Here is a 25,786-nt window from a genome sequence, read left to right on the forward strand (position 1 = left end):
GCCTGCAGTCAGAGAAGACTAAACATTAACATTCAGGGTCAACTTACATTTATTTTTGCATACATACAACATAAACTGCTTCGTACATAAATGTGCAATCAGCTTCGCACTTTAAAATATGGAACGTTGGATATTAACATGAGTTGCAGTTTCATGTTTCTCTTTAATACATACAGAATATGTTCAACAACACAGAATCTTTATTTACTATGGATTATTACCATAAAAAGGGACACCAACCTCACAAAAGGAGCAATGTGTTTCCTATAAAATCTCAATCTTGAACATGACATAAAGCGCTGGCTAGTCAACTACCGTTAATGCAGATACATTATCTACTGCACACATGTGGATAACACAATGAATGCTTTAGAGATGACATCGACATGTAAGCAAAGGCGGCCTGATACACTTGCTTACATAGATAGCTAATGCTTTCAGTGCAGTGAACAAAGATAATTATTATTATTATTTTTTTTTTACATTGTGTTTAAACAAAGCGCAGAAGCGTCAGTACTTTCTTGGGTCTGATGTTTTATCCTCCGTGAGCCATTGAAATTATTTTAAGACATTTCAGCCGGTTACATCATTTCTGAAGGTTGGGGGGGGGGGGGGGGGGGGCAACATCTGATTGGATGCTGGCATGTGTCATGTTCGGGGAGGATTTGCACTCTCACTGATCCTTTTGCAAAACTATTGCTCGTCATCATTGTCAGCATAGACACTGACCTATACATCTCCACAGTAGCAGAAAGAGTGAAATAAGGTAGTACAGGGAAAAAAAACAAACTACTGACACATCACCTCTGACAACACCACAAACACACCTCATGAATGGTCACACAGTCAGTGAGGCTCAGTAACAATTAAGCTTGACTGGAGGAAACAGCTATGGGCTAGATATCACAGTTGGACCTGCAAACACTGCAAAGAGTTTGACACCCAACACTCAAGTCACACCACTGTCTGGAATGTGGGCCACACTGCGCCTGGGAAGAACGCAGTAAACCGTCAACTGGAAATGATAATCTGGTGATGCATTTGAGGAAACAGTGTAGCTGAGTCTGTAAAGTCAAGGTGGTGAATAATCTTCGGTTAGTGTTGCTATGGTGGAATTCTTCACACAGGTGGTGGATGCTTTGTGGAAGAAAAAAAAAAGTCCTTTGTCTTGTATTGTTTTGATTTTTGCATACAGTGATGCCAATCCACAGCCCGTGGCAAGCTGTGGATCGGAAATACAGTAACAACCATTTTCGAGTGAATACAGTGGCTGTTGGTTCAGAACCGATTACATTGTGTGCACTTAAGAGAGAGAGGATTTCCTCAGTGACAAGCTCTGATATACCACTCTTAACTCTGTACACACACACACGCACACACACACACACTCACATCCAAACACAAACACTGTCAAACACGACAACAGACGATATGCACCTCAAACACAACACGTTACTTCCACAGTATCAACAATAGATTATTTTTGAGTAAATGTTTGTAGAAATTAAAAGCATGGCTTTTGCAATAAACAAAATTTTGAATTAACAAAAATGTGCCCTCATATTATTATGCATGGCTTGTCCTTGCTGCCATGCCACTGGACCCTAAAATCACACCATATTTGTACTTAACAGCAGTATACATGCGCCACATTCTCTGATCTGACAACAGTGTGGTTAAATGCTTTGGATAAAATCAAGAATGATCAAAAACACTTCAGATGTGGAACGGCCATCTGTTCAATCCGCCGGCTCTCATTTTTGTCACCCAGCCATCAGGAGGAATACAACCGAGAGCAGCCTTTCAGTGCATCAGTTATATTGTGCAAATCGCTGATATAATCACAAACTCACTAATGCACATCTAGTGAGTCCTTTCCATGTCGAATAACATACATTGATACATAATCACTATGTATAGATTTTTGATATAAAGCGCTACAAAATATATTCAGCTCAGCGTAACAGCCCATTGACAAAGAGCGATGACTGAAATAGAGCGAGAACAAAATGGGTCGCCATCAAGTGGACGATATGACATCAGTCTTGCGGCAGTGAACAGTTTGACTGACTACTATGACACCGACTCGTGCTGTTCTGGTTCACTCTGTGGTGTCAGCAAGGAGACAATGACAAAACCCGGTGCATCATAAAGTACATTCATGATAAAAGCAAGCTCACAATTTGACTTTTAAATTTGCACCCCTCAGACACAAAAGAACAGAAAAAAAACAAAAACCTACAACAAACTCTATTTTGGGGGCAAATATAAAAACCTGCAGTGCATAGCCTTCTACTACATGTAAACTGAGAAGGTAGAAGATTACCCGCTACTCTGAATATCCCGCTCTGATGTACAGATTAGTCAGACGGATGGATATGAACCGCAGTGTGTGCGTGTGTGTCAGCAAACGTAGCAAACGCCAAGCTAACACTGACCCACGCAGGCGAAGGAAATGTGCTGCACGGCCACACAGAAATCTTTTGATATTGCACACGATAAACACATGATTTGTGTGTATAGATGTACTTTTATATATATTCTATACCATAGACACAGGCACATGTTTGCTGCCATGAATAAAAATAAACATCAGAACAATTCATATTAAAATAAAGTTAACATCAGGGAACAAGCAAACATCTCTGTGGTAAAGTTGGAACACACGTTGAGGCCCATACACTTGTCATGTTACTGCTCGAGACGTGATTCCTTTCCTGTGATTCAGAGGGGGATTGGTCTATACTTCTTAAATATTGTCTCTTTTGTACATACACACACACACATATACAATTTATCATAGATCTATACATATCTAGATATGCCCTTTACATATTAAGAATGATCCTGTCTTTCCTTTTACTCCCTGCGGAAGAAGCAGTCGTCGCTGGGTCCCTCTGGGGGCTTTGGGTTACTGTTTACAGTTCTACCTGGGACGGGAGGAGGGAGAGTTGGGAATACTGAAGGAACCGAGGATAACCAGTCGGGCTCGGAGTCAAACACAGAGCTTGAGGGTTGAGATTGGGACACTAGGGAACTGGAGGTTAGGAGGGGGGCCTGTGGTGTTTTGGTTGGAGGTTGAAAACCCAAATCATCATCAAAAGTGACCCAGCGCTGGGTCGGTTTCCCTCCTGGGGGAGGGGGCTGGCGATGAGGTGCGAGGACGGGCGGAATGGAGGAGGCTGATGCCAGGGGCAAGGAGGGGATAGGTGATGGGGCGAGGGGGAGCAGAGGAGCAGGCGTAGAAGGAAAAGTGGATGACGGACCAAATAGGGACGCGGTCCTTTGGAGCTGGAAGGTGGGTGCAGCGGTAGGGGCTGCTGTTGGAGCAAGGGTGGGGATGAGTGGTTGAGTAAAAGCAGACATGGTCCTCTGAATGTTTGGTGTCGGGGCGGGACGCTGGACGCTGAAGTCCGGGGTGAGCGAGCGGGGCTGCTGATGCGGCAGTGGGCCTGTGAAGGGATTAGTGCTGCTGGGTCGGGCTGGAAGAGGGTCGGTCGGGAGGGGGCCGGGGGAGGCACGCAGGGTCTCCTGCGAGCGGCTACGGGACGGGACCGGAGGAGGCGGGAGCAGGGAGGAGGCTAACGGTGACGGGGTGGAAAGTGAGGAGGAGGACGACGAATCGAGTGCCTGCAGGTCTGACAGAGCGGAGGGCTGGAGGGAGAAGGATGAGGGGAGAGTGCTGGATGACGCAGACGTGGAGGCGGGAACAGAGGGGGGGGCACGCAGGGAGGAGCCTCTGGTCAGAGACTGGGTGGTGTGCCAGGAGGATGACGAGGAGGAGAGGAACTCAGAAGCAAGTGTGTCGAAGTGGTCGGGCTTCCATTGTGCTTCTCTTTGGATTCCATTCAGTCCATTGGTCTGAGGAGGAACAAAGACAAGACATTCAGCGGTCACAACAAATGATGTGTGGAAATATGAACCATGGGCTAGTTTGTGTTTTACTACCTAAAGGTCCATAAGTCAATTCATTATAATATTCTTTCTTTAGCTCAGATCAAAGTTTCAAGATATCTGTTGTAAACAGTTATATATTTAAATACAGTGTTTCTTACTAGTTGTCAAAAACTCCACAGGGTACCTTTAATCAGGCCAATTTACATACACTGACTACCGCTGACAACTGATGTATGCATCACCTACAATCACCAACTCTAATACAAATGAATGAAATAATACAAACTAAACAAAATATCAAATTAAATGATGAGGTCATTGCATATGAGCTCACTCTTAAAACCTGAACCACAGTGAGCAGATATGAAAGGACTAGTGAGGGGGGAAATGGCCAACACCTAAACATCACATTTTCATCTGTTTGTGTTTTTTTTCACGTAGTTTACGGTTTCATATGTTGACCGACAAACAGAAGACAAGGAATGCTTTGGTTAAAACAACTTCTGGAGGAGACGTAAAAGGAAGGAAAAATTGATCACGAACTGAGAGAGGAGGTTACTGGGTGTAATGTATGAGAGGTAATGACATCCAAGCAGAGGACTGTTGTGCTATGGAGGATGAGACAAAGAGGTGGTTTAATATAAAGTACCTGTCACCCTGAGGGCTTCTCCAGCTTGTGAGAGAGAGACAAATGTATCAGAGAGACATAAAGCAGGAAGAATGACACAGACAACTAAGCTCATCTGGTGTGAGACAAAGGAGCAGAAAGAAGCTATATTCGCAGTCTCCACCTCCAACAATTTAGCATACAACATATTGTCTAATGAGAAGAATCTGAGAATCCGTAGTACATTATTTAACTACATTCAAGGAGAAAAAGCTCAGTGTTCTCAATACATAATTATATTGGTGTTCTTTGTTCAGTTGCTGAAATTCCAATCATTTAATTAAAAGGAACTTGGCACCAACCTGCGCAGCTGGGGCTGTCTCAGACTTGGCAGCATCGGGTGGCAGAGTGTGAGAGGAGCGGGAGCGTGGTGGGGCCTTAGGAGAGGAGAGACCTTGTGGAAGGCCAACAGCGGCAGCAGCAGGAGGGGGCCCTACTCTGGCAGCTTGCTGAGGCAGGAGTGGAGCTTGAAGTGTGGGCTGCATCGGTGCAGGGAGTTGGGACTGAACTGTAGGGGCAGCTGGTTGGGGCTGCATGGGTGTCTGCATGGATGGCTGCATGGGTGTCTGCATGGGTGGGTGCATGGGTGGGTGCATGTGTGGCTGCATGGTTGGCTGCATGGGTGGCTGCATGGGTGGCTGCATGGGTGATGGGACTTGGGGTCTTGCTGCAGGGGGCTCCGTAGGAGGAGGACCTGATGGAGGGGGGCCTGGGCGAGGAAACGGAAAAGTTCAGGCTTAAATTCGTTGCATCACATTAAGAACTTTCTCGTGTTGATAATCTAGTAGAATGCCATCTGCAAAAACACATTTCCTTACCCAGAGGCAGGTCAGTCGGTTTGACCTGGCCACTGGCCACAGGTCGTGGGGCTCCGGGGTGGGTGTCTGGGATGGGCCGAGGGGCCCCAGGATGCACCTCTGGGATTGGTCTGGGTGCTCCAGGGTGAGAGGGAGGTGGTTGGCGAGACTGAGGGGGCATACTGATTACCCCTGCTCGAGGAGGGATATTCTGGATGACAAAGAGGGAAAAGAGAATAGAGAGAAATTAACAAATTTGGTAAAAGTTTAGTGAAAGAAAGGTCAAACTTTATGAATATTTTGAGTTGTAAACTCACGGGTCTGGGAACACCCCCAGGTCCAGGAGCTCCAACTGCTACCTGGCCTCGAGCTGAAAGGGTTGAGAAAGACAAACCGGTTACATTAGCAACAACAAATATCATACATCTGTATTTATCTTGTGGGCTGTGCTCCCTAGACAGAGCTGTAAGGAATAGTACAAGTGTTTAGGTTCAAGAGGAAGAACGACGCTAAGTTTTACAACCAATGACGGAACAAATTCCCCATGGCTGACTTAATTATAAATGATGACTCAGTCATTCCTGAGCTGCAGGAGGTCTGGGGGAGAGGCAGGCCTTGTTCTGTGAGCCAACTGCTTATCACACAGCTTGCGAGCACGCACACGCACGCACACGCACACACACACACACACACCTCTTCTTTCACTATTCTCTTGCTGAAACCCTCTCAGCGCCTGCAATCGTGTTCCCACGAGACTTAGATTTCTGCTTCTGTTTATACTTCACTGTACAGTCACACATCATACAAACGGGTCAGGTCAAGACAGCCCAAATGACAAATTGGCTAAGCATCTAAACACTTTCCTCCACCCTGGGACAGGCTTATTTTGTGTAAAGGTATAACTACATAACACAAGATTATAGTAGACAGAAAGTGATAATCTCAGCCTTGTATCACTCCCAGCAAGTACAAGAAAAACTACCTACGAAGATGAGCGTTTATGGGACAAATGCGAACCCAGTGAGGCTACGTCATGCTTTGTGGCACTCACCTGTAGCGGCATCTGGCCGAGGGAGAGCGGGGCTTTTTGCTCCTTTGCAGCACAAAGGAAACCAAACCACATTAGTATTGTACACAAAGTGGAATACTGGGCAAAGGAAGCAAGTGTTTACCAATGACAACACTTTACAATAAGCACTAGGAACTACTAGCGATTGCCAGTAGTTATGCAGCAGAAGAGTGAAGTCTGAGATGCTGCGAGTGTGAATATCTACCTGCCTCAGGAGGACTTCCCCACTAATCGTAAAGGATTACTGAAGCCGAGCTGACTTTAAGACCTGTTCGTGTCTGGATTTTCCTTTGACTCACGTTATCTCCTCAGTTATGAAAAGACCTTGGTCACCAAATCGTTATTTATTTAGAACTTAATGATAGAGTGCACATGTGAGGTATCCAGTTCCCTACTGTGTGAAAACGTTTCAGTCAGATGGTTCCTGCATGACTCCTGATTATAATGGGATTAAAGTGGCCTTATTATGATGCGTATCCTCCCTCTTGCACAAGTTGTGATACTTACTTTCACACCTTAATACAAATGTTTACATTAATAAACATAGTAAAATGGCTTTTTTCATTTGCTGCTTATTTTGCACTTAAATTAGCCCAACAAAAGGCTACCAAACACATCTCTCTTGCACACATACAAAAGGCTAAGATGTTCCACAGTGATGAAGAATTGGTCAAAGGCATATCATCAATGTCCAAGAAAAGCATTGATGACTGGGTGCAAGACTACTGGGATCAGCTAATATCTAAAAGACACAGCGCCTGGCCAGTTACCTTCACTGCCTCTCCTACCAAACAGTGTGTGGGGACGTTCGCCACAGTCTTCAAGTCAAAGAGGGGAAACAGTATTTCAACATAGAAAACATCGTGACTTACCAGCTCCATCGTAAGATATACATTCTAATTCAGGTAACAATATCTAGGACAATGTCTAGGCTAGTTAATAAAAACACTTTGACAATACTCACAAATATACCAGAGGAGAGTATTATTGTAAAGCTAGCCACATTTTCACAATTTACATTCACCAAAATAACATATTATGGGCAATGATTGTGATGATGGACAAGAAGCGATGCATTTGGAACTTGATCCAAATGGTTACTCGAAAAAACCTTAATCTAGGAGTGTTACCCTAATTTAAACATGATTTAGAAACCCCATGGCCTATTTCCAATTCAAATTTTAATCTGAAATTGATTTGGGTGGATGTTTTAGCAAGTTGAAAAGCTGAAGCTGAGCAAAAGGACAGCCTAGTGTTGTGTACATCCAGTGAGGTGCAGGAGAGGGTTTGTGTCATGTTGATGGTTCAGTAATTAATAGACTTTTTTTGTCAGTATCATACAATCATCTGCAAACTAACTGTGCTGAGCTGAAATGACTACTGGAACCGATGACAGCCTACTGATAGAACACTAATGCATTGTGCTTCTCTGTTTGTAGCATCTGAGGAAAATACTACTTTAGTACTACTTTAAATGCTTAAGCGCTGTAAACATATAAATACACAGTTAATACTAATCACTTTACCTGCAGAGCCCTTTCTAACAGGCAGAGGGCTCATGCATCCTGCAGGAATGAGGCAGTGGGATGAAGGTGAAAATGTTAACGCCTGAATTAAGTATCTCATACTGTACCATTCTGAAAAATTAAATATCCCCACTTTCAATGTGGGATTTTATTGGGTTGCTCTGACTGAAGCTATACTACTGTGATTAAAACGTCAGAAAATTGAGCTTTAATAAACTGTAGACGAGGTTGAGTATGATTCATTACCTGAAGGTGGTGGTGGGCGTTGAGGAGGTGCTGGTCTGGCTGGGGGGCGTGGGGACGAGGGGGAGGCGGGCGTTTGGGCTCTTGAGATGTGGGGGCACCAGGCTGAAAGTCAACGGGAGGCCCTAGAGGGAAAAAAAGAGATGCAAATGAAGAGAGAGTGGTATAACTGAGGAACGACGTTTGACCATTTGGAATTGTTTTCAGAAAATGTGTAACTGCCCAGTTTAGACACTGGGAGAACTTCTATCTCTACAGGAAAATACATTTGTACCATTTCACCTAATTTTTTTTCTTCTCTGGAAGAGAGCATGGCTTAATGCCTTAAATGTAAAATGATTTTCAAATCACAAAGTCACACTGGTCAAACATATATCAAGCCATGAGTTCCAATTTTCTGAGAGTCTAATAGACAACCATCTCTCAACACTGTGGCATCCTACAATTTGTTCCACGGCTGTGATTCAGTGTTGACCAAAGAAAAGAAGAAGCTAACACTGCACACACTTTTAAATACCACATCAAAAAGCATGTTTCAAAAGGAAACAAGGAGTTTACTGGAAGACACGCTAACACGCCCTCTAACACTAAACATAGATTACATCATCACACATTACATTTTACCTGGAAATTCTCTCCTCAGTGAGGATGGGCTTAAATCTTCATCAGGGCATTACAAACAGAACAGAATAACAGTTTACATTCCAGCAGGCAGAGACTGGAGCCTGAGCTGATTATCGGGGCTGTACTTTTTAAACAACCTGATTCTAGGTGTGTGTCAAGCTGCACATGTGATATTTATACCTTGTGATGGTCGGGAGGGTTGTCCTCCGTGACTAGACCTGCCAGGGGCGACAGGTTCTCCGTGGGTGGGGGAGGGACAGGGACTACCTCGGGGGAGGGGAGAGGGGAGGATCCGGGGGCTGAGCCTGCTCCGGGCTGAAGGTGCTGGGGAAGGATCTCCTCCACCTCATCGTCCACATCACCTGGTAAATGAAGGCAGGAAATCATGAACTTGAAATTGGTTATCCACACAAACGTTCCGTTTCAGCGGCGGCGAAAAACATAAATAAAACATTGCTAATCATAAACGTAGATTTCTAAAGATAAGGATTTGGGATTTATTGGCGGTCATCCCTCACCTTCCATATCATAGTCATCATCGCCCATGTCCGTGTCCTCAGCAAGCAGGGTGGAGCTGGCCGAGGTGGGGATGCTTCCACAGATTCTCTCCACACTCATCTCCTCCTCCAGACTCTTGATCCAGCCTGGACTCTTCAGACGGATGTCAATCACATGGCCAAGGACCTACAATGTAACCAAGATCCAGAGTCAAAAGAGAAGTAGTTACCGGGTGTACAATTGATACAGAAAAGCAATTTTGAGTGTAAGCAGTAGAGAATACCCATTTTATAATATTAAGACTTATGGAGCATTTCTATAGCTTAGAAGTAATTAATACAATCAGTGATGACTTACAGTGGAAGCGCAGAGAGAAAGAGCAGCAAGAGCAGAGTAACCTTCCAGGAAAGTCAACCACATCTTCTCCTCAACAAACCTGCATAAACAAGGACATCGTCAATGCAGTCTCACCGTCTGAAGGTGATACATGTCTGTCTTTGTCTGGATTTCAAGCTCACCTGATGAGAATGACCTCTCCAAAATTAGAAAACTTGTCCAGCAGCTCGTCTATGAGAGCGTCGTCAAAGTAGTCGTCAGGGCCGGAGGCGCAGAGGGACACCAGGATGGTGCCGTCTGGAGGCCCCTGCAGGGCGATGACTTCTTTGTAGACCTGGTGTCGCTCCTCCGGGTCGACCTCCAGGATGTCCACGTCTATTATTGACACCACGGGCCTAAAGAAAGACAGGAGATATTGAGGATGGTGACGTTTGATGAATGACAAATGTTTGCACCGTTGTTAATTTTTCACTATGAGATCAATCTTTTCCACTTAACAACACAACATAGATAGACATAAGAAGGAAATGCAGCAGATTATGCTGTTAAACAGATATATCTTATTATTTACCTGTGGTCTGAGGTCTTAAGCTCAGCTCTGCCATAGTACTTCAGAGTGCCTGGGCTCCAGGGGTTATCTGGATCGTCGTCATTCTCCCCAGATGTAGAAGCTGCTCCTACAACATTCATCTCCTCAGCTGCAAAACATGCACAGATGCATATAAATTACCCTTTTCCCACCAAAATTAGAGCGTGAATGAAGCATTTTTTTTTTTTTTTGATGGGAAAACCTCCTAAAATATAAAGACTCCTTTCACATTGCCATAAGTGGAGTGTAATAATCCGTAAATTATAATGTACAGCTATTTGCAAAATGAACCCGGACAATGTGAGCAGGACTCTGGCAGAAAGGGCCAAACAAATTAATAAAAATGAACGGTAACAATGGAAGCTTCCAAGTATTTTAGTCAGCCTCAACATGAACTAATTCTGAATGTAACCTTTACCAATTAAGACAAGGGCCAGATGCTAGTGGGGTTTTTTTTTTCACCAGTGGGGAAGGGACTTAAGACTAAAACATATTTTTTGCCAATGTTTAAACTTTGTTTTCAGTCACAAGGTTTTGGATAAAAGGGAAGGAGATGATCTGGGTTGGTTTCGACTTATCTGCAGTGGCTCTGCACCTTACCTGACTTATTAAAGTTCCACTTCCTCCTCTTCCAGAGAATGCGGTCAGTCCAGGCAGGTGTGCGGCACTTCTCACTGGTGTCATAATCTTCTGAGAAGAGGTCATACTTGTAGGTGGGAGCAAAATCCAACTTCCCCTCGATAAAACCTCGGAACACCTGTTGAAGAAGTTTCTGTTTTAGTACGCGCTATAAATAGGCTCAATGTTATGGTACAATGTTTTTGGTTGAGAGGAAGTGAAAGTTATAAGTGCTGTAACCATGCATGTGTGCTGCACAACATACCAAACCCGCATTCTTCTGGTCCAACAATTGGTCACCAGATGTCAAGGCATCCCAGTTTTGCTGTTTGATTAGCTCTTTCACTTCCTCGTTGGGCAGGCTGATTCGATAGTTGAAGTCTCCACACCAGAAAACGTAGTCATGCGAGTACAGCAGACGACCCTGGCAAAGGACAAGACGAATGCGATTATCCTCACGTAATGCAAAAACGTCTTTGTAGAATCACTTGTTGATGTCGTGTTTTTTTACCATGGGGAAGGTGAGTCTGCGTGTGATCTCACTGTAGTCGTCATTCCTCTCCTTGACCTGTGACTGGCCAGCAGCAAAGTGGGAGCAGACGAAGCAGATGCTGGTTGTATGGAAGAGCAGGCGGATGGCCACACCTCCTTTATTGCCTGTAGCCCCGCCCATCCCAGTTTTAACTACATCTACAGCAACATCCCTGGAAAAATTTTTTAATGCAAAAGTTAGATTCGTTACAATAACTGTATGGCATAAACTAGATATGTCTCTCATGACAGTGTGCACAGTTCATACCTGATGAAGGGTGCATGCTGTGGGCGGATGAAAACAAACAGACAAACTCCCACCAGCTGCTCCGAAGCAAGCAGCACATACTTGTGGTCCCGCGATATGTTTTTTTGCAGCTCAGCTGCCCATAGTTTCTGGTTTGTAGTGCTGAGAAAAAGACATCAATATGTGTCATAATGCAGAAAAGAAAAGAAGACAAAAACATGAGTTACAAAATCTTTTTTTGTCCCTCAAGATATAAAACCAAAATAATTACATCATATTAGCATTGTCAACTCAGGCATAAGCAATCCTTCTCAGCTTTATCATCTTATTATGTTAAGAGCAAATTTAGGAGCTGTAAAAAAAAATAAAAAATCATGGTCACCTTTGATCAACTCCCTTTTTCAGGATTTTATTTACAGCATGGTTCATACAATCTTTTTTATGTAATTAACACAATCAAATATTTCAACTATATCTTTTTAAAGCCATACTAGCTAGCTAAAGCGAAAGATATATAGAGCACAGAAAAAGACCTCTTCTTTTATAGCCCATTGGTAAAACAAAACAAAACAAAACAAAACAGAAAGGTCAGTTATCTGAGGCTGGAATCTTGCACACATACCTCGCACTGACAATATTGCCAGCATTTAGTTCAACCATTTCCTCAAAACCGATGGCAAAGATATCAATGGGGTTTGCTTTGCTGTCTGTAAACAGAGAGAATACACAAGGTTCAACAAATGTCTGATAAAAATGATTATTATATTTTAACATAAGATTTTGTGAGAAGTATATTTATTCATTCCTCTTGTTCAGTTAAATGCATCCACATAGCAAATGCTCAGTTTGAACTGTTGTTGACTATTTAGCTCCCTGGACCTCATGAAGTAAATAAACCTGAGATAATGATATAATTCAGTCACTTCCTGAGGTCTTGCCATTACTGTTCAACAACCAGCAGAGAATCAACGTTACTGTTCCTGGCCAAGAAATAGTCTTGCACATAACCCTCCTTTAAACCACAGATTTAACAAATGTTAAATATTGAGTTTAGATGTGCTGGTTGCAAATTTTGATTCCTTCTGACAGAGCGAGGCTAGTCATTTCCACAAGCTAACTGGCTGCTGGCTATAGCTTTATATATAGTGTACAAACATGGGAGTGGTATCGTTCTTTTTTTTATTTTTAGCAAGAAAGTGAATAACCATACTTCCCAAAATGTCAAACTATTCCTTTCAGCAAATGAAAGAGAGCACATAACTTTGAGACATTCCATTTTCCACCAGGAAGTAAAGATAAACATACCCTGGAACTCAGGATGCCCTGCCTTCTTTGGGGCATCCAACAGCCAGTCGTTGAGCGTCTGGTTGCGGAAAGCAATGCTGCGAAACTGTTTACCCCCGTTGACATTCCAGGTGCCGACGCACACCCGGATCTGCTTGGGCCTCGTGTATTTATGGTGGTTCTGACACATTCCCAGCAAAACTCTTGGGGAGGCTGTAAAAGGGAGGAAAGTATGATTAGAGTGTAGAATTGTTGAGTATGTGTACCCACAGGAAGGAAGGTAAACAGGGAAACAAAACTAAAACGGGAAGAATCTAATCAAAACCAACGGGAGAACATTCAAATACAAAAGAGGGAGACTGAAACAATGTCCTAAAACATGGGTCATGGGAGAAAGGACACAAACCAGAGCTCTTGTTGAAATACAGATAACATTAGAATAATCAACTTTGATAATGGTTCATTTCTGTCCATAAATTTCCACTCAAATTGATGTTTACTTTCATTGCAAAATTCAGCATTTTCTTTCTTTTAATCATTATTTCAAAAGCCAGATGATGTGCAACAGACGGAGGGTTAAACCACTACCAAAATTGGATCATAAATGAATGAACAATAATGAGCAGCAAACACAAATGATAGGACAACTATGTGACGGGATGAAAAGATCCATCCACTGCCGGCAGTCTGTCAGTTACTATACCTGATTGTAAGATGGGCTCAGTGACTAAGATTGTGAGCAGGGGGGGGAGAGAAGGGAGAGAAGGGGCGGGTTAACCAGTGCTTTAACAGATAATTCTAGCAGAGCAGTTGGTCAGCATTAATCTAACTGGGACAGTGAGCTGACACATGGAGATTACACTTGATGCTGCACAGACAAACCCTTCTATCGTGCAGAGAAGCTTGTGGCTAACAGGGCTACAACAGATAGAGGTCAAAACTTGTCAAAGTGTTCAAACAATTCTTCCAGGATGGAGCAGAAGGGAAGATTTTCATAAAATTATAAAATATAGATGTGACCTGTTGACACAATAAGATACGATATCATATGTTGTAAAGAATTACCATAAAGACTGGAAGTGGTGAGCAAGGCCCGAGCCTTATCTGCCAAATCACTGTTGAGAGTGGAGCCCAGCCTCAGGATGTCTATAGCCTCCTGCTTGGAAGTGTCAAAGAAGTTGTTCTGGATGGTCCTCGTCACAGAACGAGCGCCATCTTTAAGCTTTCCCGCCTACAAACGGACACACACAAAATAAAAGCACATTTAAGTTATTAGCTATACTCTCACTTGTTGTGTAAAAAAGCTTGTACTTCCCACTCTAACCACGGAAGAAAAGAAAAGGAGGAACACACAAGAGATTCAAGTAATCTTTGGTGGACCGGGAAGAATCAAAACTTTTTTTTTTTTCAAATCCCTGATTGATGTGCAACATGCCACATGGTGATCATTTGTATTGATTCCTCAAAGTTCTCCAATCAAGACAGCAGATGTAACCAGATAATGTAGGCAACAATTTAAAATGATACTGTAGTGAGAAAATGATCTCTCAACAAGCGAGGGCCTCGGCTATTTTTCCTTTGTTTTCTTTTTTAACTCATTTCTGTCGATCAGTAGAGACCTCCATGGAGCTTTCCGGAGTTACTAAGTCAAGACAGTATCCATCGCATGTTTACCTCAAGGGAAATTAAATCAAGTTTTATGTTTTTGTTTTTAATAAAGAGCTCCCAACTATCCCATCCTCCATCATCATCATCATCATCATCATCATCATCATCATCATCATCCTTTAACCCACAGACACGGAAATCAATACTGCACCAGAAATAGACCCACAGCTCAAAAACAACATAGACCGCCTTGTTAACTTACCACAGAGGTAGAGAGGTCCAGAGGACAGCAGAAAGAGACAGCACACAAGAGTTTAGAAACTAAAGCACACAGTTCTACACACAGAGAAGATCAACTCTGGCACTGCATGCACAACTAGACATTATTTTTTGTGCTATTTATGGTTTAAGATCAAATTCACACTTTAGATTCCCAGTTCTGTGGAATTTCAGGGCTTTCACCTTTATCGTGCAGTGCCAGAAGCTGTGCCATTTCTTTAAATAGATATTTATTTAATGGGGGAAATCTTGCCGTAGCTAAAGCTTTATATTCTTTTCAGTAGGAATACTCTATCACATATAAGTGTTTATTAAGATTGTCTACTCCAGAGTTGCTAATTAACTATCCCCCTTTACAACTTTTAAGACCAAACAATAATTAAATCTTTAAATCCATTTTGCTTCAAAAGAAAACAAAAAAAATCGGACAAAACCATTGAAATCCTACATCAAATGAAGCTATGATAACCTGCTGTACGTTAATATTGCCTCAATGGCCAAACTATAAATTACTGTAAACTTGTATATATGTGTGTCTTTGTTGTGTCTCTTTTGTGTACCTTGGCCTTGCCATCCAGGGCACCAGTACCCGCGTAGATCTTACTGACAGAGTCTCCGTTGGCAGACCACATGGTCCTAAAGACCTCCTGGAACCGGGCCACCAGCTGGGGTTTCTCTGTCAGACTCATTTCCTCCAGCTGCTTTGGCAGCATCTGGTGAAGAACAGGAAGTTTAGACCATGAGCATCAATATTATTATTTTTTTTTAACTTTGAGGGGAGAAAGGCATGGGCTATTATATAACAAAACAAGAGCCTGCTGTGTCAGACTATTACCTCAAGGGCAAAGAATGCCTGGACACTGTTGGTTCTGTCCAAACAGTCCAGGCAGTTGGTCCTAAGGGTCCCACCCTGAGTCCTAAAAAGACATATGTTACAATGTTAATGATCAATAACAAAAATTACATTTACTACTACTTAATACATGTTTTTGTATTACATCCTCACCTGGCGATGCCCATCTCTCCAGAGTAGTAGAAGAACCCACACTCTTCTATGAACTTGCTGAGGTAGGGTTTGAGGACACTGTGGAGTTTGTCTGCTTTGCCCCCCTTCACATTTTGATGGTAGTCAAAGTTCACCATCTTCACTGCTGATACATGCTCTGATGCCTTCAGGTGACTCTGAGAGTGACAGAAAGAGGAAGAAGACTTATTTACAGAAACTTTAACTGAATGCAAAAATGTTCTGCATGCAGTGTGTGTTGCCTGTACCTAAGAAGCAACATTAGTTAGAATTTATTATTGCAAACCGAATGGCTTGAGTTCAAAGGAAGCCTTTGATTTTAGTATGTGAACATGCAGCTTATGTTTTAAAACGAGGGACGGTGACTCAAGTTTTGACAAACGGATAAAAACCAGCTAAAAGACGACCCACAACTAAGGAACCATAATATTTAACATACAGAGTGAAAATGAAGAGCTGCCCTGTATTTTTTGTTGTGCACTTGAATCCACACCTGAGGAAACAACATTTCTGGATATATGGCCAACCAGGAAGTGCCTTTATTTAAATCAATGAGATGTGGTTTTAAACCGCAAAAATAAGTTTCCTCTCTAGTTTTGTGACAGCTTCAAGTTCACAAAGGAAAATGAGACCTGATGAGTTCAAAGTACAGGGTAATAGGGAAAAGAATCTGGATCGATGCACACCATTTGCTGCCAGTTTGTTTTGGACTTGATCCTCTTTGATAGAAGTATCAGATAAATGTCTTGTATAATATGTCAGTGTAAAGGTTGAAATAATGGTTGCTCTCACCTGAAAAGCTTTGCTGAGCATGTGTTCCCCTTCCTTACTCCCAAGCAGGTTGATGATCACCTGTTTTCCATACAGCTTCCGCAGTGTAGTAAAGTGTCTGGACAACAAATAAACAATCACATAATAAGCATTATAAGGTCTAAACCTACATCACAGACTAACAGTGCATACATTCTAACATTTATCATTACACATTAAAGTCTCCATGCTTGGTACAACTGCTTAAGCTTAATAATTACACACAATATATGCTGCAGCCCCAATTAATATCATCAGGGCTACAGCAGCACGGAAACATCACATCTCAACACCTGCTGGGCTACGGTACAGAGCCACAACACTGACAAGCCTCTATCATTTTTCTTTTTACAAACTGTTTCTTTTGCATGTGTGTTAAAGGAATGCAAATTACTTTGAATTTAATATAGAACATCAACAATTGCAAGAAATGTGGATTCAGTCTTCATTTTTGGAGCCAGCAGGAAAATATCATTGTCAAAAGCTGTATAAGTCTTGTTGCTTGTTTGTATTTCAATGTATCTTTCTTCAGCTGTGACATTCGCCCCTAAAATAAGAAATACAACTGTGTATATGACGGGGATAAATCCAAACAACCACTTAGTTAGTGATGTGTTTTTGCAGAGTCGTAAAGACTGGAGAGACAAAAGGAAGGGACATTGCCAAGAAGAGACACTTAAATAACAGCGGGCCTCTCTACAAACTGGTTAAATATATTGCAGATAAAGATGGAGCGGCAGCACCATCCAGCAGAAAAAAAAAAAAAAAAAAAAATAGCAGTCCTAGGCTACCGTTAGTGTTTATAAAAAGATGTTCTTCAACGCTTCGTACTATCTTAGGAATTCCAACACAGACATCTTGTCACTGCAGAAAACTGACTTGATACAACAAAGGATGAGTCACAAGTCCCGATCGGCATGGATACCGAGAAAGACTCGATGCATTGCCAACTTCTTGGTGTGAGAAAATGACAAATTGTGTTTCACAATATAACTGGTGTACCATCTGACATGCTTGTCATGTACTAAATGAAGTTGGTATTGGTAGTGGGCTCTGCTCAGTCAATCCTCAGAAGTACAAGCTATCTAGAAATTAAAGAACCACTGTTCTTCATAGATTTCCAGCATAATGTTGCTTTGAAAAGGGCGGAGCCAGACATGATACTATCAGTGTGCACCACAGTGATTAGAGTGATCATCTGCCTTCTGGAGGGCCTGTTTAAGCCCAGTGACAGTCCTTCTGGCTTAAGTGTCCCAAAGCAAACTAGCAACTCTAAAGGGTGCTGCCCTGATACGGCAATGTGTCTGAAAACAGGGAAAGCAGTAAAAGATAGGCTTCTCCTTTACAGCTGCAAAATTATGATTTAAATGTAATATGCTCTTTTCACAGCAGTCATTTTGCATGTAATTGCAGGGTAAACTCAGGGGTAATTGATAACATTAATTATGGCCCTGTTTCAACCAGGACCCTGGTTTTGCGCATGCTGGCTCCCCAAAAAGACTTTAACACACTCAATAGAATGGGACCAGAATTATTTGTAACAAACACACCGCGTTTAACTTGCATTGACATGCAAAAACGGCTGCTGTGAAAGGGGCCTATTGTCCTCGAATTTAATGTTTATGGTAAAAGATAGAATGACATGGGGAAAATCTTCACAGACTTACATTGTTTTGTTATCAGACTGACAGCTTCGTGAGCGTTGCTGTGTTGTGGTATTTGCAAACATTGACCTAATGTCTCTAAAGAAACTAGAAAAATGTTGGATTTGTTTGTTTGGGTGGTCTGTTTAAGATTAAAATGAGGATTATTCCAATTTAGGAGACACATATTTGACACTGCCAAACTGGTCTCCAAAATCCACTGCCAGTTAAGACAAGATGAATAATTTACCCCCAACATTCAGAGTTGATTTTTTAAGTATACAATTACTGGAAAGCACAACTGGGATCAAATGAGAGAATAGTCTCTGAATCTGAATGCCATGCATAAGATATAAACAAAAGGTCAACTTTGGACTTTTGCAATTAAACTGTCTGCAATAAATATACTATACGGGTTATTTAGGTCAACAGCTGATCAAAGACTACTAACGTGTCCTTTCCGGTCCCTTCAATAAACCAGCCTCTGAGGACCCAATTTAATTAACAAGTTCTCCTTTAAGAGTCTGGAGAGCTTTTCTCTATCGTGCCTCGGGCAGTGACCGAGGAGACATAGTATTATGGTGTCTCCTCTGCTCCTCAGAGGAATGGTAATCTGTTGAAGGACAGATATAGCATCTGGAAACTGCTACACATTATTCACATTTAAGTACACACAGTACACCGAACATTTCAGTTACCTTTCGAATGCTGGTGCGTTTGCCTCAAATCCCCTTGAGAGTTTGACACGATGAGAGCCGACCTGCAGGTCAGAGACAACCAGAAAAAGACAAAAAAGACACAAGTCTGGTGTTCGTCTTCACTAAGAATCAAATTCTTGAAAAGAAAGTTGCACACACACATGATGCAGATGACCAGAAAACCTGGGGGTGAAGTTGGGATAGCAATTTTGGATAACAGTAGGAACGAGACCTTCATGGTGGAAAAAAAAAGAATGGACGGGGCAACAGCAACGCAGGGTCAGCAAAAATAAATGTTTTCATACAAAGCCAAAGACACTGAGCAGCAGAGAGATCTTGATGCCCGTCACCTTTATTGCGAATTTAAAACATGTTTTTCTGTAACCTACCTGCTTGTTTGTTTTTTGTCTCGCTATATATGTTCTTATTTTGAGAGAATACTGGTGCGGACTGACTCACGAGAAACACCAAAGAGCATAACAGAGAGGTAAAAGACAGACATGACCTCACATGATGACCACACCTTGATTGGCTCAGTGGGACCCTTGCACAGCAGCTGTCCCACGTGTATCAACTCACTCTGAACTGCAGGTCCTAACTTGTTCCCTACCCTTCACTGCCCAGACATTCTCAACTCCTTTTTTATCTTCTCTTGCTTTCTTTTCCTGTCTCTTATGGCTTGTCATCATCTTAAAAAGAACATGTCATCATCCCTCCTGCAGCATTCAGTCTCTGCCTCCTCTTTTTATCCTACTGGTCACACAATCCAGGTCACAAGCAACATCCATGCATCTAAACCAGTCGATGATTATTACCACTGCTTTGACTCTGAGGGCTTTATCTGCTCATTTTGGTTAGGGCTTGTTTTGGCATGCATTGCTAAACATTTTTGCTCCATGCTGCTGCCATTTTGTCACTCCTTACTTACTCTTTCTACTGTTGTGCAGATCCATGCTATGCATATTTAATAACTTCCTGAGATGGCATTTGAAAGGACTCCGGTTACAGCTGTACACCTCAGACCAAAACCTCTTCACATTTTACTCCAGCTCAACAGAAACAGATAACACCTTGAGTTCAATTTGTGAAATCAAGCTCACCCTCTGATTGCTCTCCAACACTAAAAACATTTAATGCACACAAAACATTTCAAGGTTACATATGATAGCCACCTACAAGGTTTGTCCTTGACTGTTAGTTGACTATTAATCATAGACATTCGTCAACCAATTCATTGATGCCACATGTGATCATGTTACCACAATGTTTCTTTCCCTAAAACAACCATAACATAATGATAAACTAAGATTTTGTCATCAACCAGGACTCTAACAGGCTAAGAGGGGGCAACCCTACCACTTTAATGATTTACATCTTTCCCAGTAAGGCAAATAACCACTATTTCTAATGTAAACTAACTGTACCCAGATCAATAAACTCTGCTTCTGGATAAAACTGAAACTATCCATACTGCCAGGGAATGAATTTCAGAGTAGAGAAAGGGGAATAAATAGAGGGGACTAAGACCTAAAACAGTGCTTTAAAAGCAGGAAGACTACAGTTCTGTCTGAAAACAACCCCGGGCCCACAACCCTGTGTTTAGACCAAACCGTAGACATTGTGGACTGGATAGGTCACCAATATTGCTTGGCTTGTGTTGGCCCTCGAAGAGATTTAGCTCATTCTTCCATATTGACAATTAACACCTATCCAGTTTCCTTGGGAATAACAGCAGCTTAAGTGAAAGGGAAGTGGTTAGGGGATGTTTTCAGACCAGGCTCTCACCTGACCAAAGAAATCTGGGAGCTGAGGAAAACAGAAAAATGCCCTTTACCAACCACTACATCCATCATTGACTTCCCCCACGACTGATGTCATCCACTGGTCTGTGCAATGTCAGGACAAGGGGCAGGAGAATCCCAGTAATGTTGTTTACGTGTGCTTTTAATGGGTGATCCTAGTCCCTGCTATAGATCACCACAGAACAGATACTGTGTATGGGACCAGGGTAAAAATCCATAATGGGATTGCCTTGGTTTTCCCCCCAAGCCTCTGGCATTGTACAGACGAAGCCCTATATCTGCAGTATGAAAGCACCAGCACCAGCAAGAGCCAAAAAAAGAGGTTATACCAGGTGGGGGTTCTCATCCATCCCATTACGGTGCCGATTCTCATTCAGGTGCAACAAAACACCCTTAATGGACTTTTTCTGAACACAGTATGGACAAAATGTGTTAAAACTAGGATACAGATATCCAGTGTAATAACAAGGATATTTCATTCCCCACGTAAGCCTAATACAGTGCATCTAAATGAAAGTGTTTTTTTTTATTGTTTTGCAAGAGCTCCATAAAGGCGTCATCGGAGTTCAGTGTTTATACTTACACTGTGCAATAAACTGGGACTGATTGAGGCTTATCTGCAAAGGCACCATTTATAGAACGGGCAGGACTGCTACACAAACATGAGAGCTGCTTTCTGATTTTCATATAATTAGGCTTAATATAAGAAAACCTAACGGTCACAATTGGAGGCTGGCTTTATAGGATAGGTTTAGTTTCCATTACCTGGATTCCTGGCTGTTCCCAGAAAAGAGGAATGGACCCACGGATCTGAATGAATGATGAGACATTGTCATCCAGGAAAATAACCTGTTCAAAACAAGAGGAAAGTTTGGTTAAAAACACTGTATTAAAAACACAATTATAGAAGCTACAGTAACATTATAGGAGGATTGATTGATCCAAAAATGGAACGTAGTATAGCCTTTATAAACTGTTAAAAAGATAGGGAACTGACAATACGACAATTCTTCTAAAGGATAAAACATGTCATATGTAGAGGAGCTACATCTTTTGGTAATGTGCTGATATCACATTTCCAAGGCTCAAATCATAATCAGCATGACCAAAAGCTGTCAACACTACAGAGGCTGGCAAAAATAACCTGACCACCTGACACCAACATATAATCTAATGCACATATGAAGCGTCTAATGTTCCATTTCTATTCAGACTTCTACACTTTAGACTTCTATACGTTGAATGACCTCTTTGGTAGTGTTTAAGAAAGCAAATATTGGTGTAGTTGTACTGCATTACGCTGTATTATAATTGAAGTCGTTCCAGTTATTCTGTTCAACCTACAGCTTCGTGTTGGTTTTCTGAAACAGGAACTATAAAAAAGGGAAACCGCAAATCCGGTCAATTTCCACAATGAAGAGCCAGGAAGAAAGCTTGCATATTCAAATATACATGTGTCTTCTGACAATGTTCCGACTCAGCAATAGAAGCAAAATACTGATTAGACTGGCGTTTACTAAATAAAGAAGTTAAACTATGGCAAAATAAAGGGCTTCAGACTTTACCGATAAATCAGTGGGCTGATACATCATCATCATCATAACAACCCTGCTTGTTTTCCTGTAAGGGTTTAATGTTACCTATTAATCTATAATTAATTTTGTTGAACAATGTCATTCGACAGAGGCACCACGAAATGCTAGAGCAACAGTGTTTCACTACAAGGTTGTACCAGGTTTCCTTCTCGCCAGTCAATAGATAACCAGTGTTTAAACAGACTGTATTAACCAAGGTCATGTGACCATGCACAGAGCATATAGAAACTGATAGAACTACGGTATCAACCGAAGTGAGATTCAATGATATCAAAAATGAGTCACCTGTTCAGTCTCCACAAAGTTGGCCACCTGCCCGTCGTCATTTGTTCCTCGGACGTTGAATCGTGTGCCAGCCCGCTCTGAGCTGAGGCGGGAGAAGATGCAGGCCTTGGCCTGTTTGTGCCCGGCATAGATTGTCCTGATCTCCACACCGCCACACATCAGCCTCAACAGCCAATCATCACAGTTTACTCCGTAGTGTTTCAGGTGCAGGTGCAGAGATTGGTTCCTATCGATTAATCAAGACAGACACAACAGTGAACAAATAACAAATTGAGTATGAACAGTGAATTTTCACACTTATGTTGCAAATCACACAGAGCTCCATGTAACACATTCAGCGGAAACTATTTCACGGTTTCACAGCACAACACTGTGCAGAATGCAGAACATGTACTTAGTTCATATCTACTATTTCAGAGATTGTTAAAGCCAAAAACATGCTTACTACTCTCCCTAAAACCTCATGCTTTTACCAAAAGAAGCGGTTATCCGTAGTGTCCTCTAGGATCCTGCGATGTGCATTGAGACTCAAGTCCATGCTGACACCAGAGGCAGACCAGGCAAAGTAGAAGTGTCCTGAGTTCAGGACCTTTCGCACTTCAGCGATCCGGTCCTCATCTCCTGGATCATTCTTCAGCGATATAAAATCTGTCTGTGTGACCCTGAAAACCTCAGAATCCTGCACCTTCCCCACAGAGCTGCATCCTGTCACAACCACCAGACTGTGGAGCATGGAGTCACCTGCAGAAGTAAGTGGAGTATGACAAAAAAGAAAAGGGACATGGCTATGAAAACATTATATATGGTGGATTGTAAAGAAAATAAGAGCACAAGTATATACAGATATGGAGCATTGCATTAAGAAAAGATGCAATGAAGCATTGGGCATAAGAGACTGGACAAAAAACAGTTAATTCAACTTTGGTGCCACTCCTTTAAAGGAAATCCCCAGACAGGCAAATGTCAGACATCTGTAAGACTGGGCTTTAATCTTTCCACAGCTTTTCCCCCATTGTTGTGATAACAAGAGACGTCAAGGTCATATGTAGGGCAAGAGAAAGAAGCTTAGAAGTAAGAAGCAATAGACCAACAAACCACGGGCCTTCGCAGGAACACTGGGGTCAGAATCTGGACTGTATCCAGTAAATTTCTGCAACACGGAGCAATAAACAGAGAAGACGTGTCTGTAGCTTACCCAGGTTTAGGCGGAGGACTCCCAGGATACCATAGGCATCAAGGATCTTGGCATACGAGTTTTTAATGGCCTCCTTCTCTGCTGCCGCTAGAGGACAAACAGCAATGTAGGAAAAAGTTGGTAATGCTCTCCTTTAAACCTTAAGGTAATTGCAGCTTGTGACTTAATCATAGTACAAAACCACACCCATCATTTGATAATTGATATGTCCATTATAGCTGCACCTGTAGCACTCCATTCAGGGCAACAGTTTAGAGTATTTAAAGCATCTTTCATTACATTGCAATCGAACAAGATGTCTTACACAGGACGGCAACAGCCCCAGATTCAAACATGAGGCATTCTTCCCGGCTCCTAGTTTCCACTATGACACTGTAGGGGGGTGGGTCCAGCTTGTGGTAAATGCGGTAACCCTTGCTGAAGGCCATGGTTGATCCAAGATGAAAAAAACTACGTTATTACCTGGAAACCAAAAAGAAAGAATGAATGAATGAGCACATCAGATAAAATGTACTTACAATCAAATACAACATCTGTAATTCAATGGCTACAAGAATGTTGACTACTGATGAAGAGTCAACATCCCTTTCTTTTTAGGAAGTGTTTGTATAGCTAACTTTGGAACTGGACTAATAATGAAGGCCTTTCTATAACTACATATGTACATACAGTACCAATCAAAAGTTTGGACACACCTTCTCATTCAACTACTTTGAAGAATCTAAAATATAAAACATATTCTGGTTTGTGGAGCATTTGTTAGTTTACCACATAATTCCATATGTGTTCCTTCATAGTTTGGATGTCTTCAATATTAATCTACAATGTAGAAAAAAAATAAAAAAGAAAGAAAGAAAAAACATTGAATGAGAAGGTGTGTCCAAGCTTTTGACTGGTACTGTATGTGTATGTGTGTGTGTGTGTATATATATATATATATATATATATATATATATATATATATATATATATATATATAGCTGTACACCACTCTGACTGTGAGTAATACAATTGTGGGGGTTGAAATCTTTGACATGTTAATAAATCCCCTGCACATTATGGAAATGTATCGTATTATTTGGCAACATTACAAATTGCGTTGATCATGAAATCTTTCATTGCGAAATCAGAAACCTAACAAAATATCAGTTCCGGTCTAAGCTATCAGCCCAAACATGATGACAAACTAATCTTTTTTAAACTGAATCTCTCTCTTGAGCAGCACGGATCCCGTGAACGACAACGTTAGGCCGGGGGACTGAAACATCCTCCATCCTGACACGGTCAGTCACGACTTCACAATGCAAGTGCAGCAAGCGAAGCTAACGCTAGCGTCTACCTGCCACCTCGTCAGCTGCAACACCAGCCTCTGCGAAGACACACACCGACTGACACAACGAGAGTGATGCACCGATAAGAGTGTGTTTCACCTATGTAATGCTAGCTGATCACGTTAGTTAACACAGCTTGATTAATCACAGGGGGTAGCTATGATTCGCTAGCTAAGGATATTCTGATGTTGGTACAACCTGCACGTCCGGGATGATAATCTCACATTCAATGCATATATTTACGCCGCTCGCTCATGCCCGATAATGACGGTGAGGCCTGTGCATGCTTTTGAATTTCATCTCTATCTCACTATTGCAAGTTTAATTTAAAATGCATAGAGGAAGGGGTAAGGATTTCGACTTACCGTTCGCCCCCGCCGGGTTGATACTCCGCTGTCACAACACAATTCGTCCCGGTGTGTCTGCAGAATGGTACATTCCGACAGTAAGCACGCCTACATCACGTTACCGTAATACCGACAATAGCACCGTGCGCCTTTGTGCAAGGGCAATTTAAGAAGAAGAATTATTGTAAATATATATAAATGCATATGTAATATAATATTGTACCTGTGTGCCTTGGAGATATT

At 42.0% G+C, this 25,786-nt stretch overlaps 1 protein-coding gene across 1 annotated transcript; it reads right to left on the bottom strand.

Annotated features, from left to right (window-relative positions):
* Positions 1 to 25,254, bottom strand: synj1 (synaptojanin 1). Its single transcript, XM_054625152.1, is given in 30 exon segments — positions 1 to 3,861; positions 4,867 to 5,273; positions 5,383 to 5,572; positions 5,679 to 5,731; positions 8,203 to 8,250; positions 8,253 to 8,324; positions 9,004 to 9,090; positions 9,093 to 9,185; positions 9,342 to 9,507; positions 9,679 to 9,757; positions 9,840 to 10,052; positions 10,229 to 10,355; positions 10,847 to 11,003; positions 11,130 to 11,288; positions 11,376 to 11,568; positions 11,664 to 11,804; positions 12,265 to 12,349; positions 12,948 to 13,139; positions 13,992 to 14,157; positions 15,374 to 15,526; positions 15,649 to 15,730; positions 15,820 to 15,995; positions 16,630 to 16,726; positions 18,989 to 19,050; positions 21,556 to 21,639; positions 22,671 to 22,896; positions 23,144 to 23,411; positions 23,866 to 23,952; positions 24,170 to 24,327; positions 25,205 to 25,254. Coding segments are annotated over 29 exon segments (4,989 nt in total). The 5' UTR covers positions 24,294 to 24,327; positions 25,205 to 25,254; the 3' UTR covers positions 1 to 2,859.
* Between the last annotated feature and the right edge of the window lie 532 nt (positions 25,255 to 25,786).

The sequence above is a fragment of the Anoplopoma fimbria genome, chromosome 24 (assembly GCF_027596085.1).
Source record: "Anoplopoma fimbria isolate UVic2021 breed Golden Eagle Sablefish chromosome 24, Afim_UVic_2022, whole genome shotgun sequence".
Taxonomy (NCBI): domain Eukaryota; kingdom Metazoa; phylum Chordata; class Actinopteri; order Perciformes; family Anoplopomatidae; genus Anoplopoma; species Anoplopoma fimbria.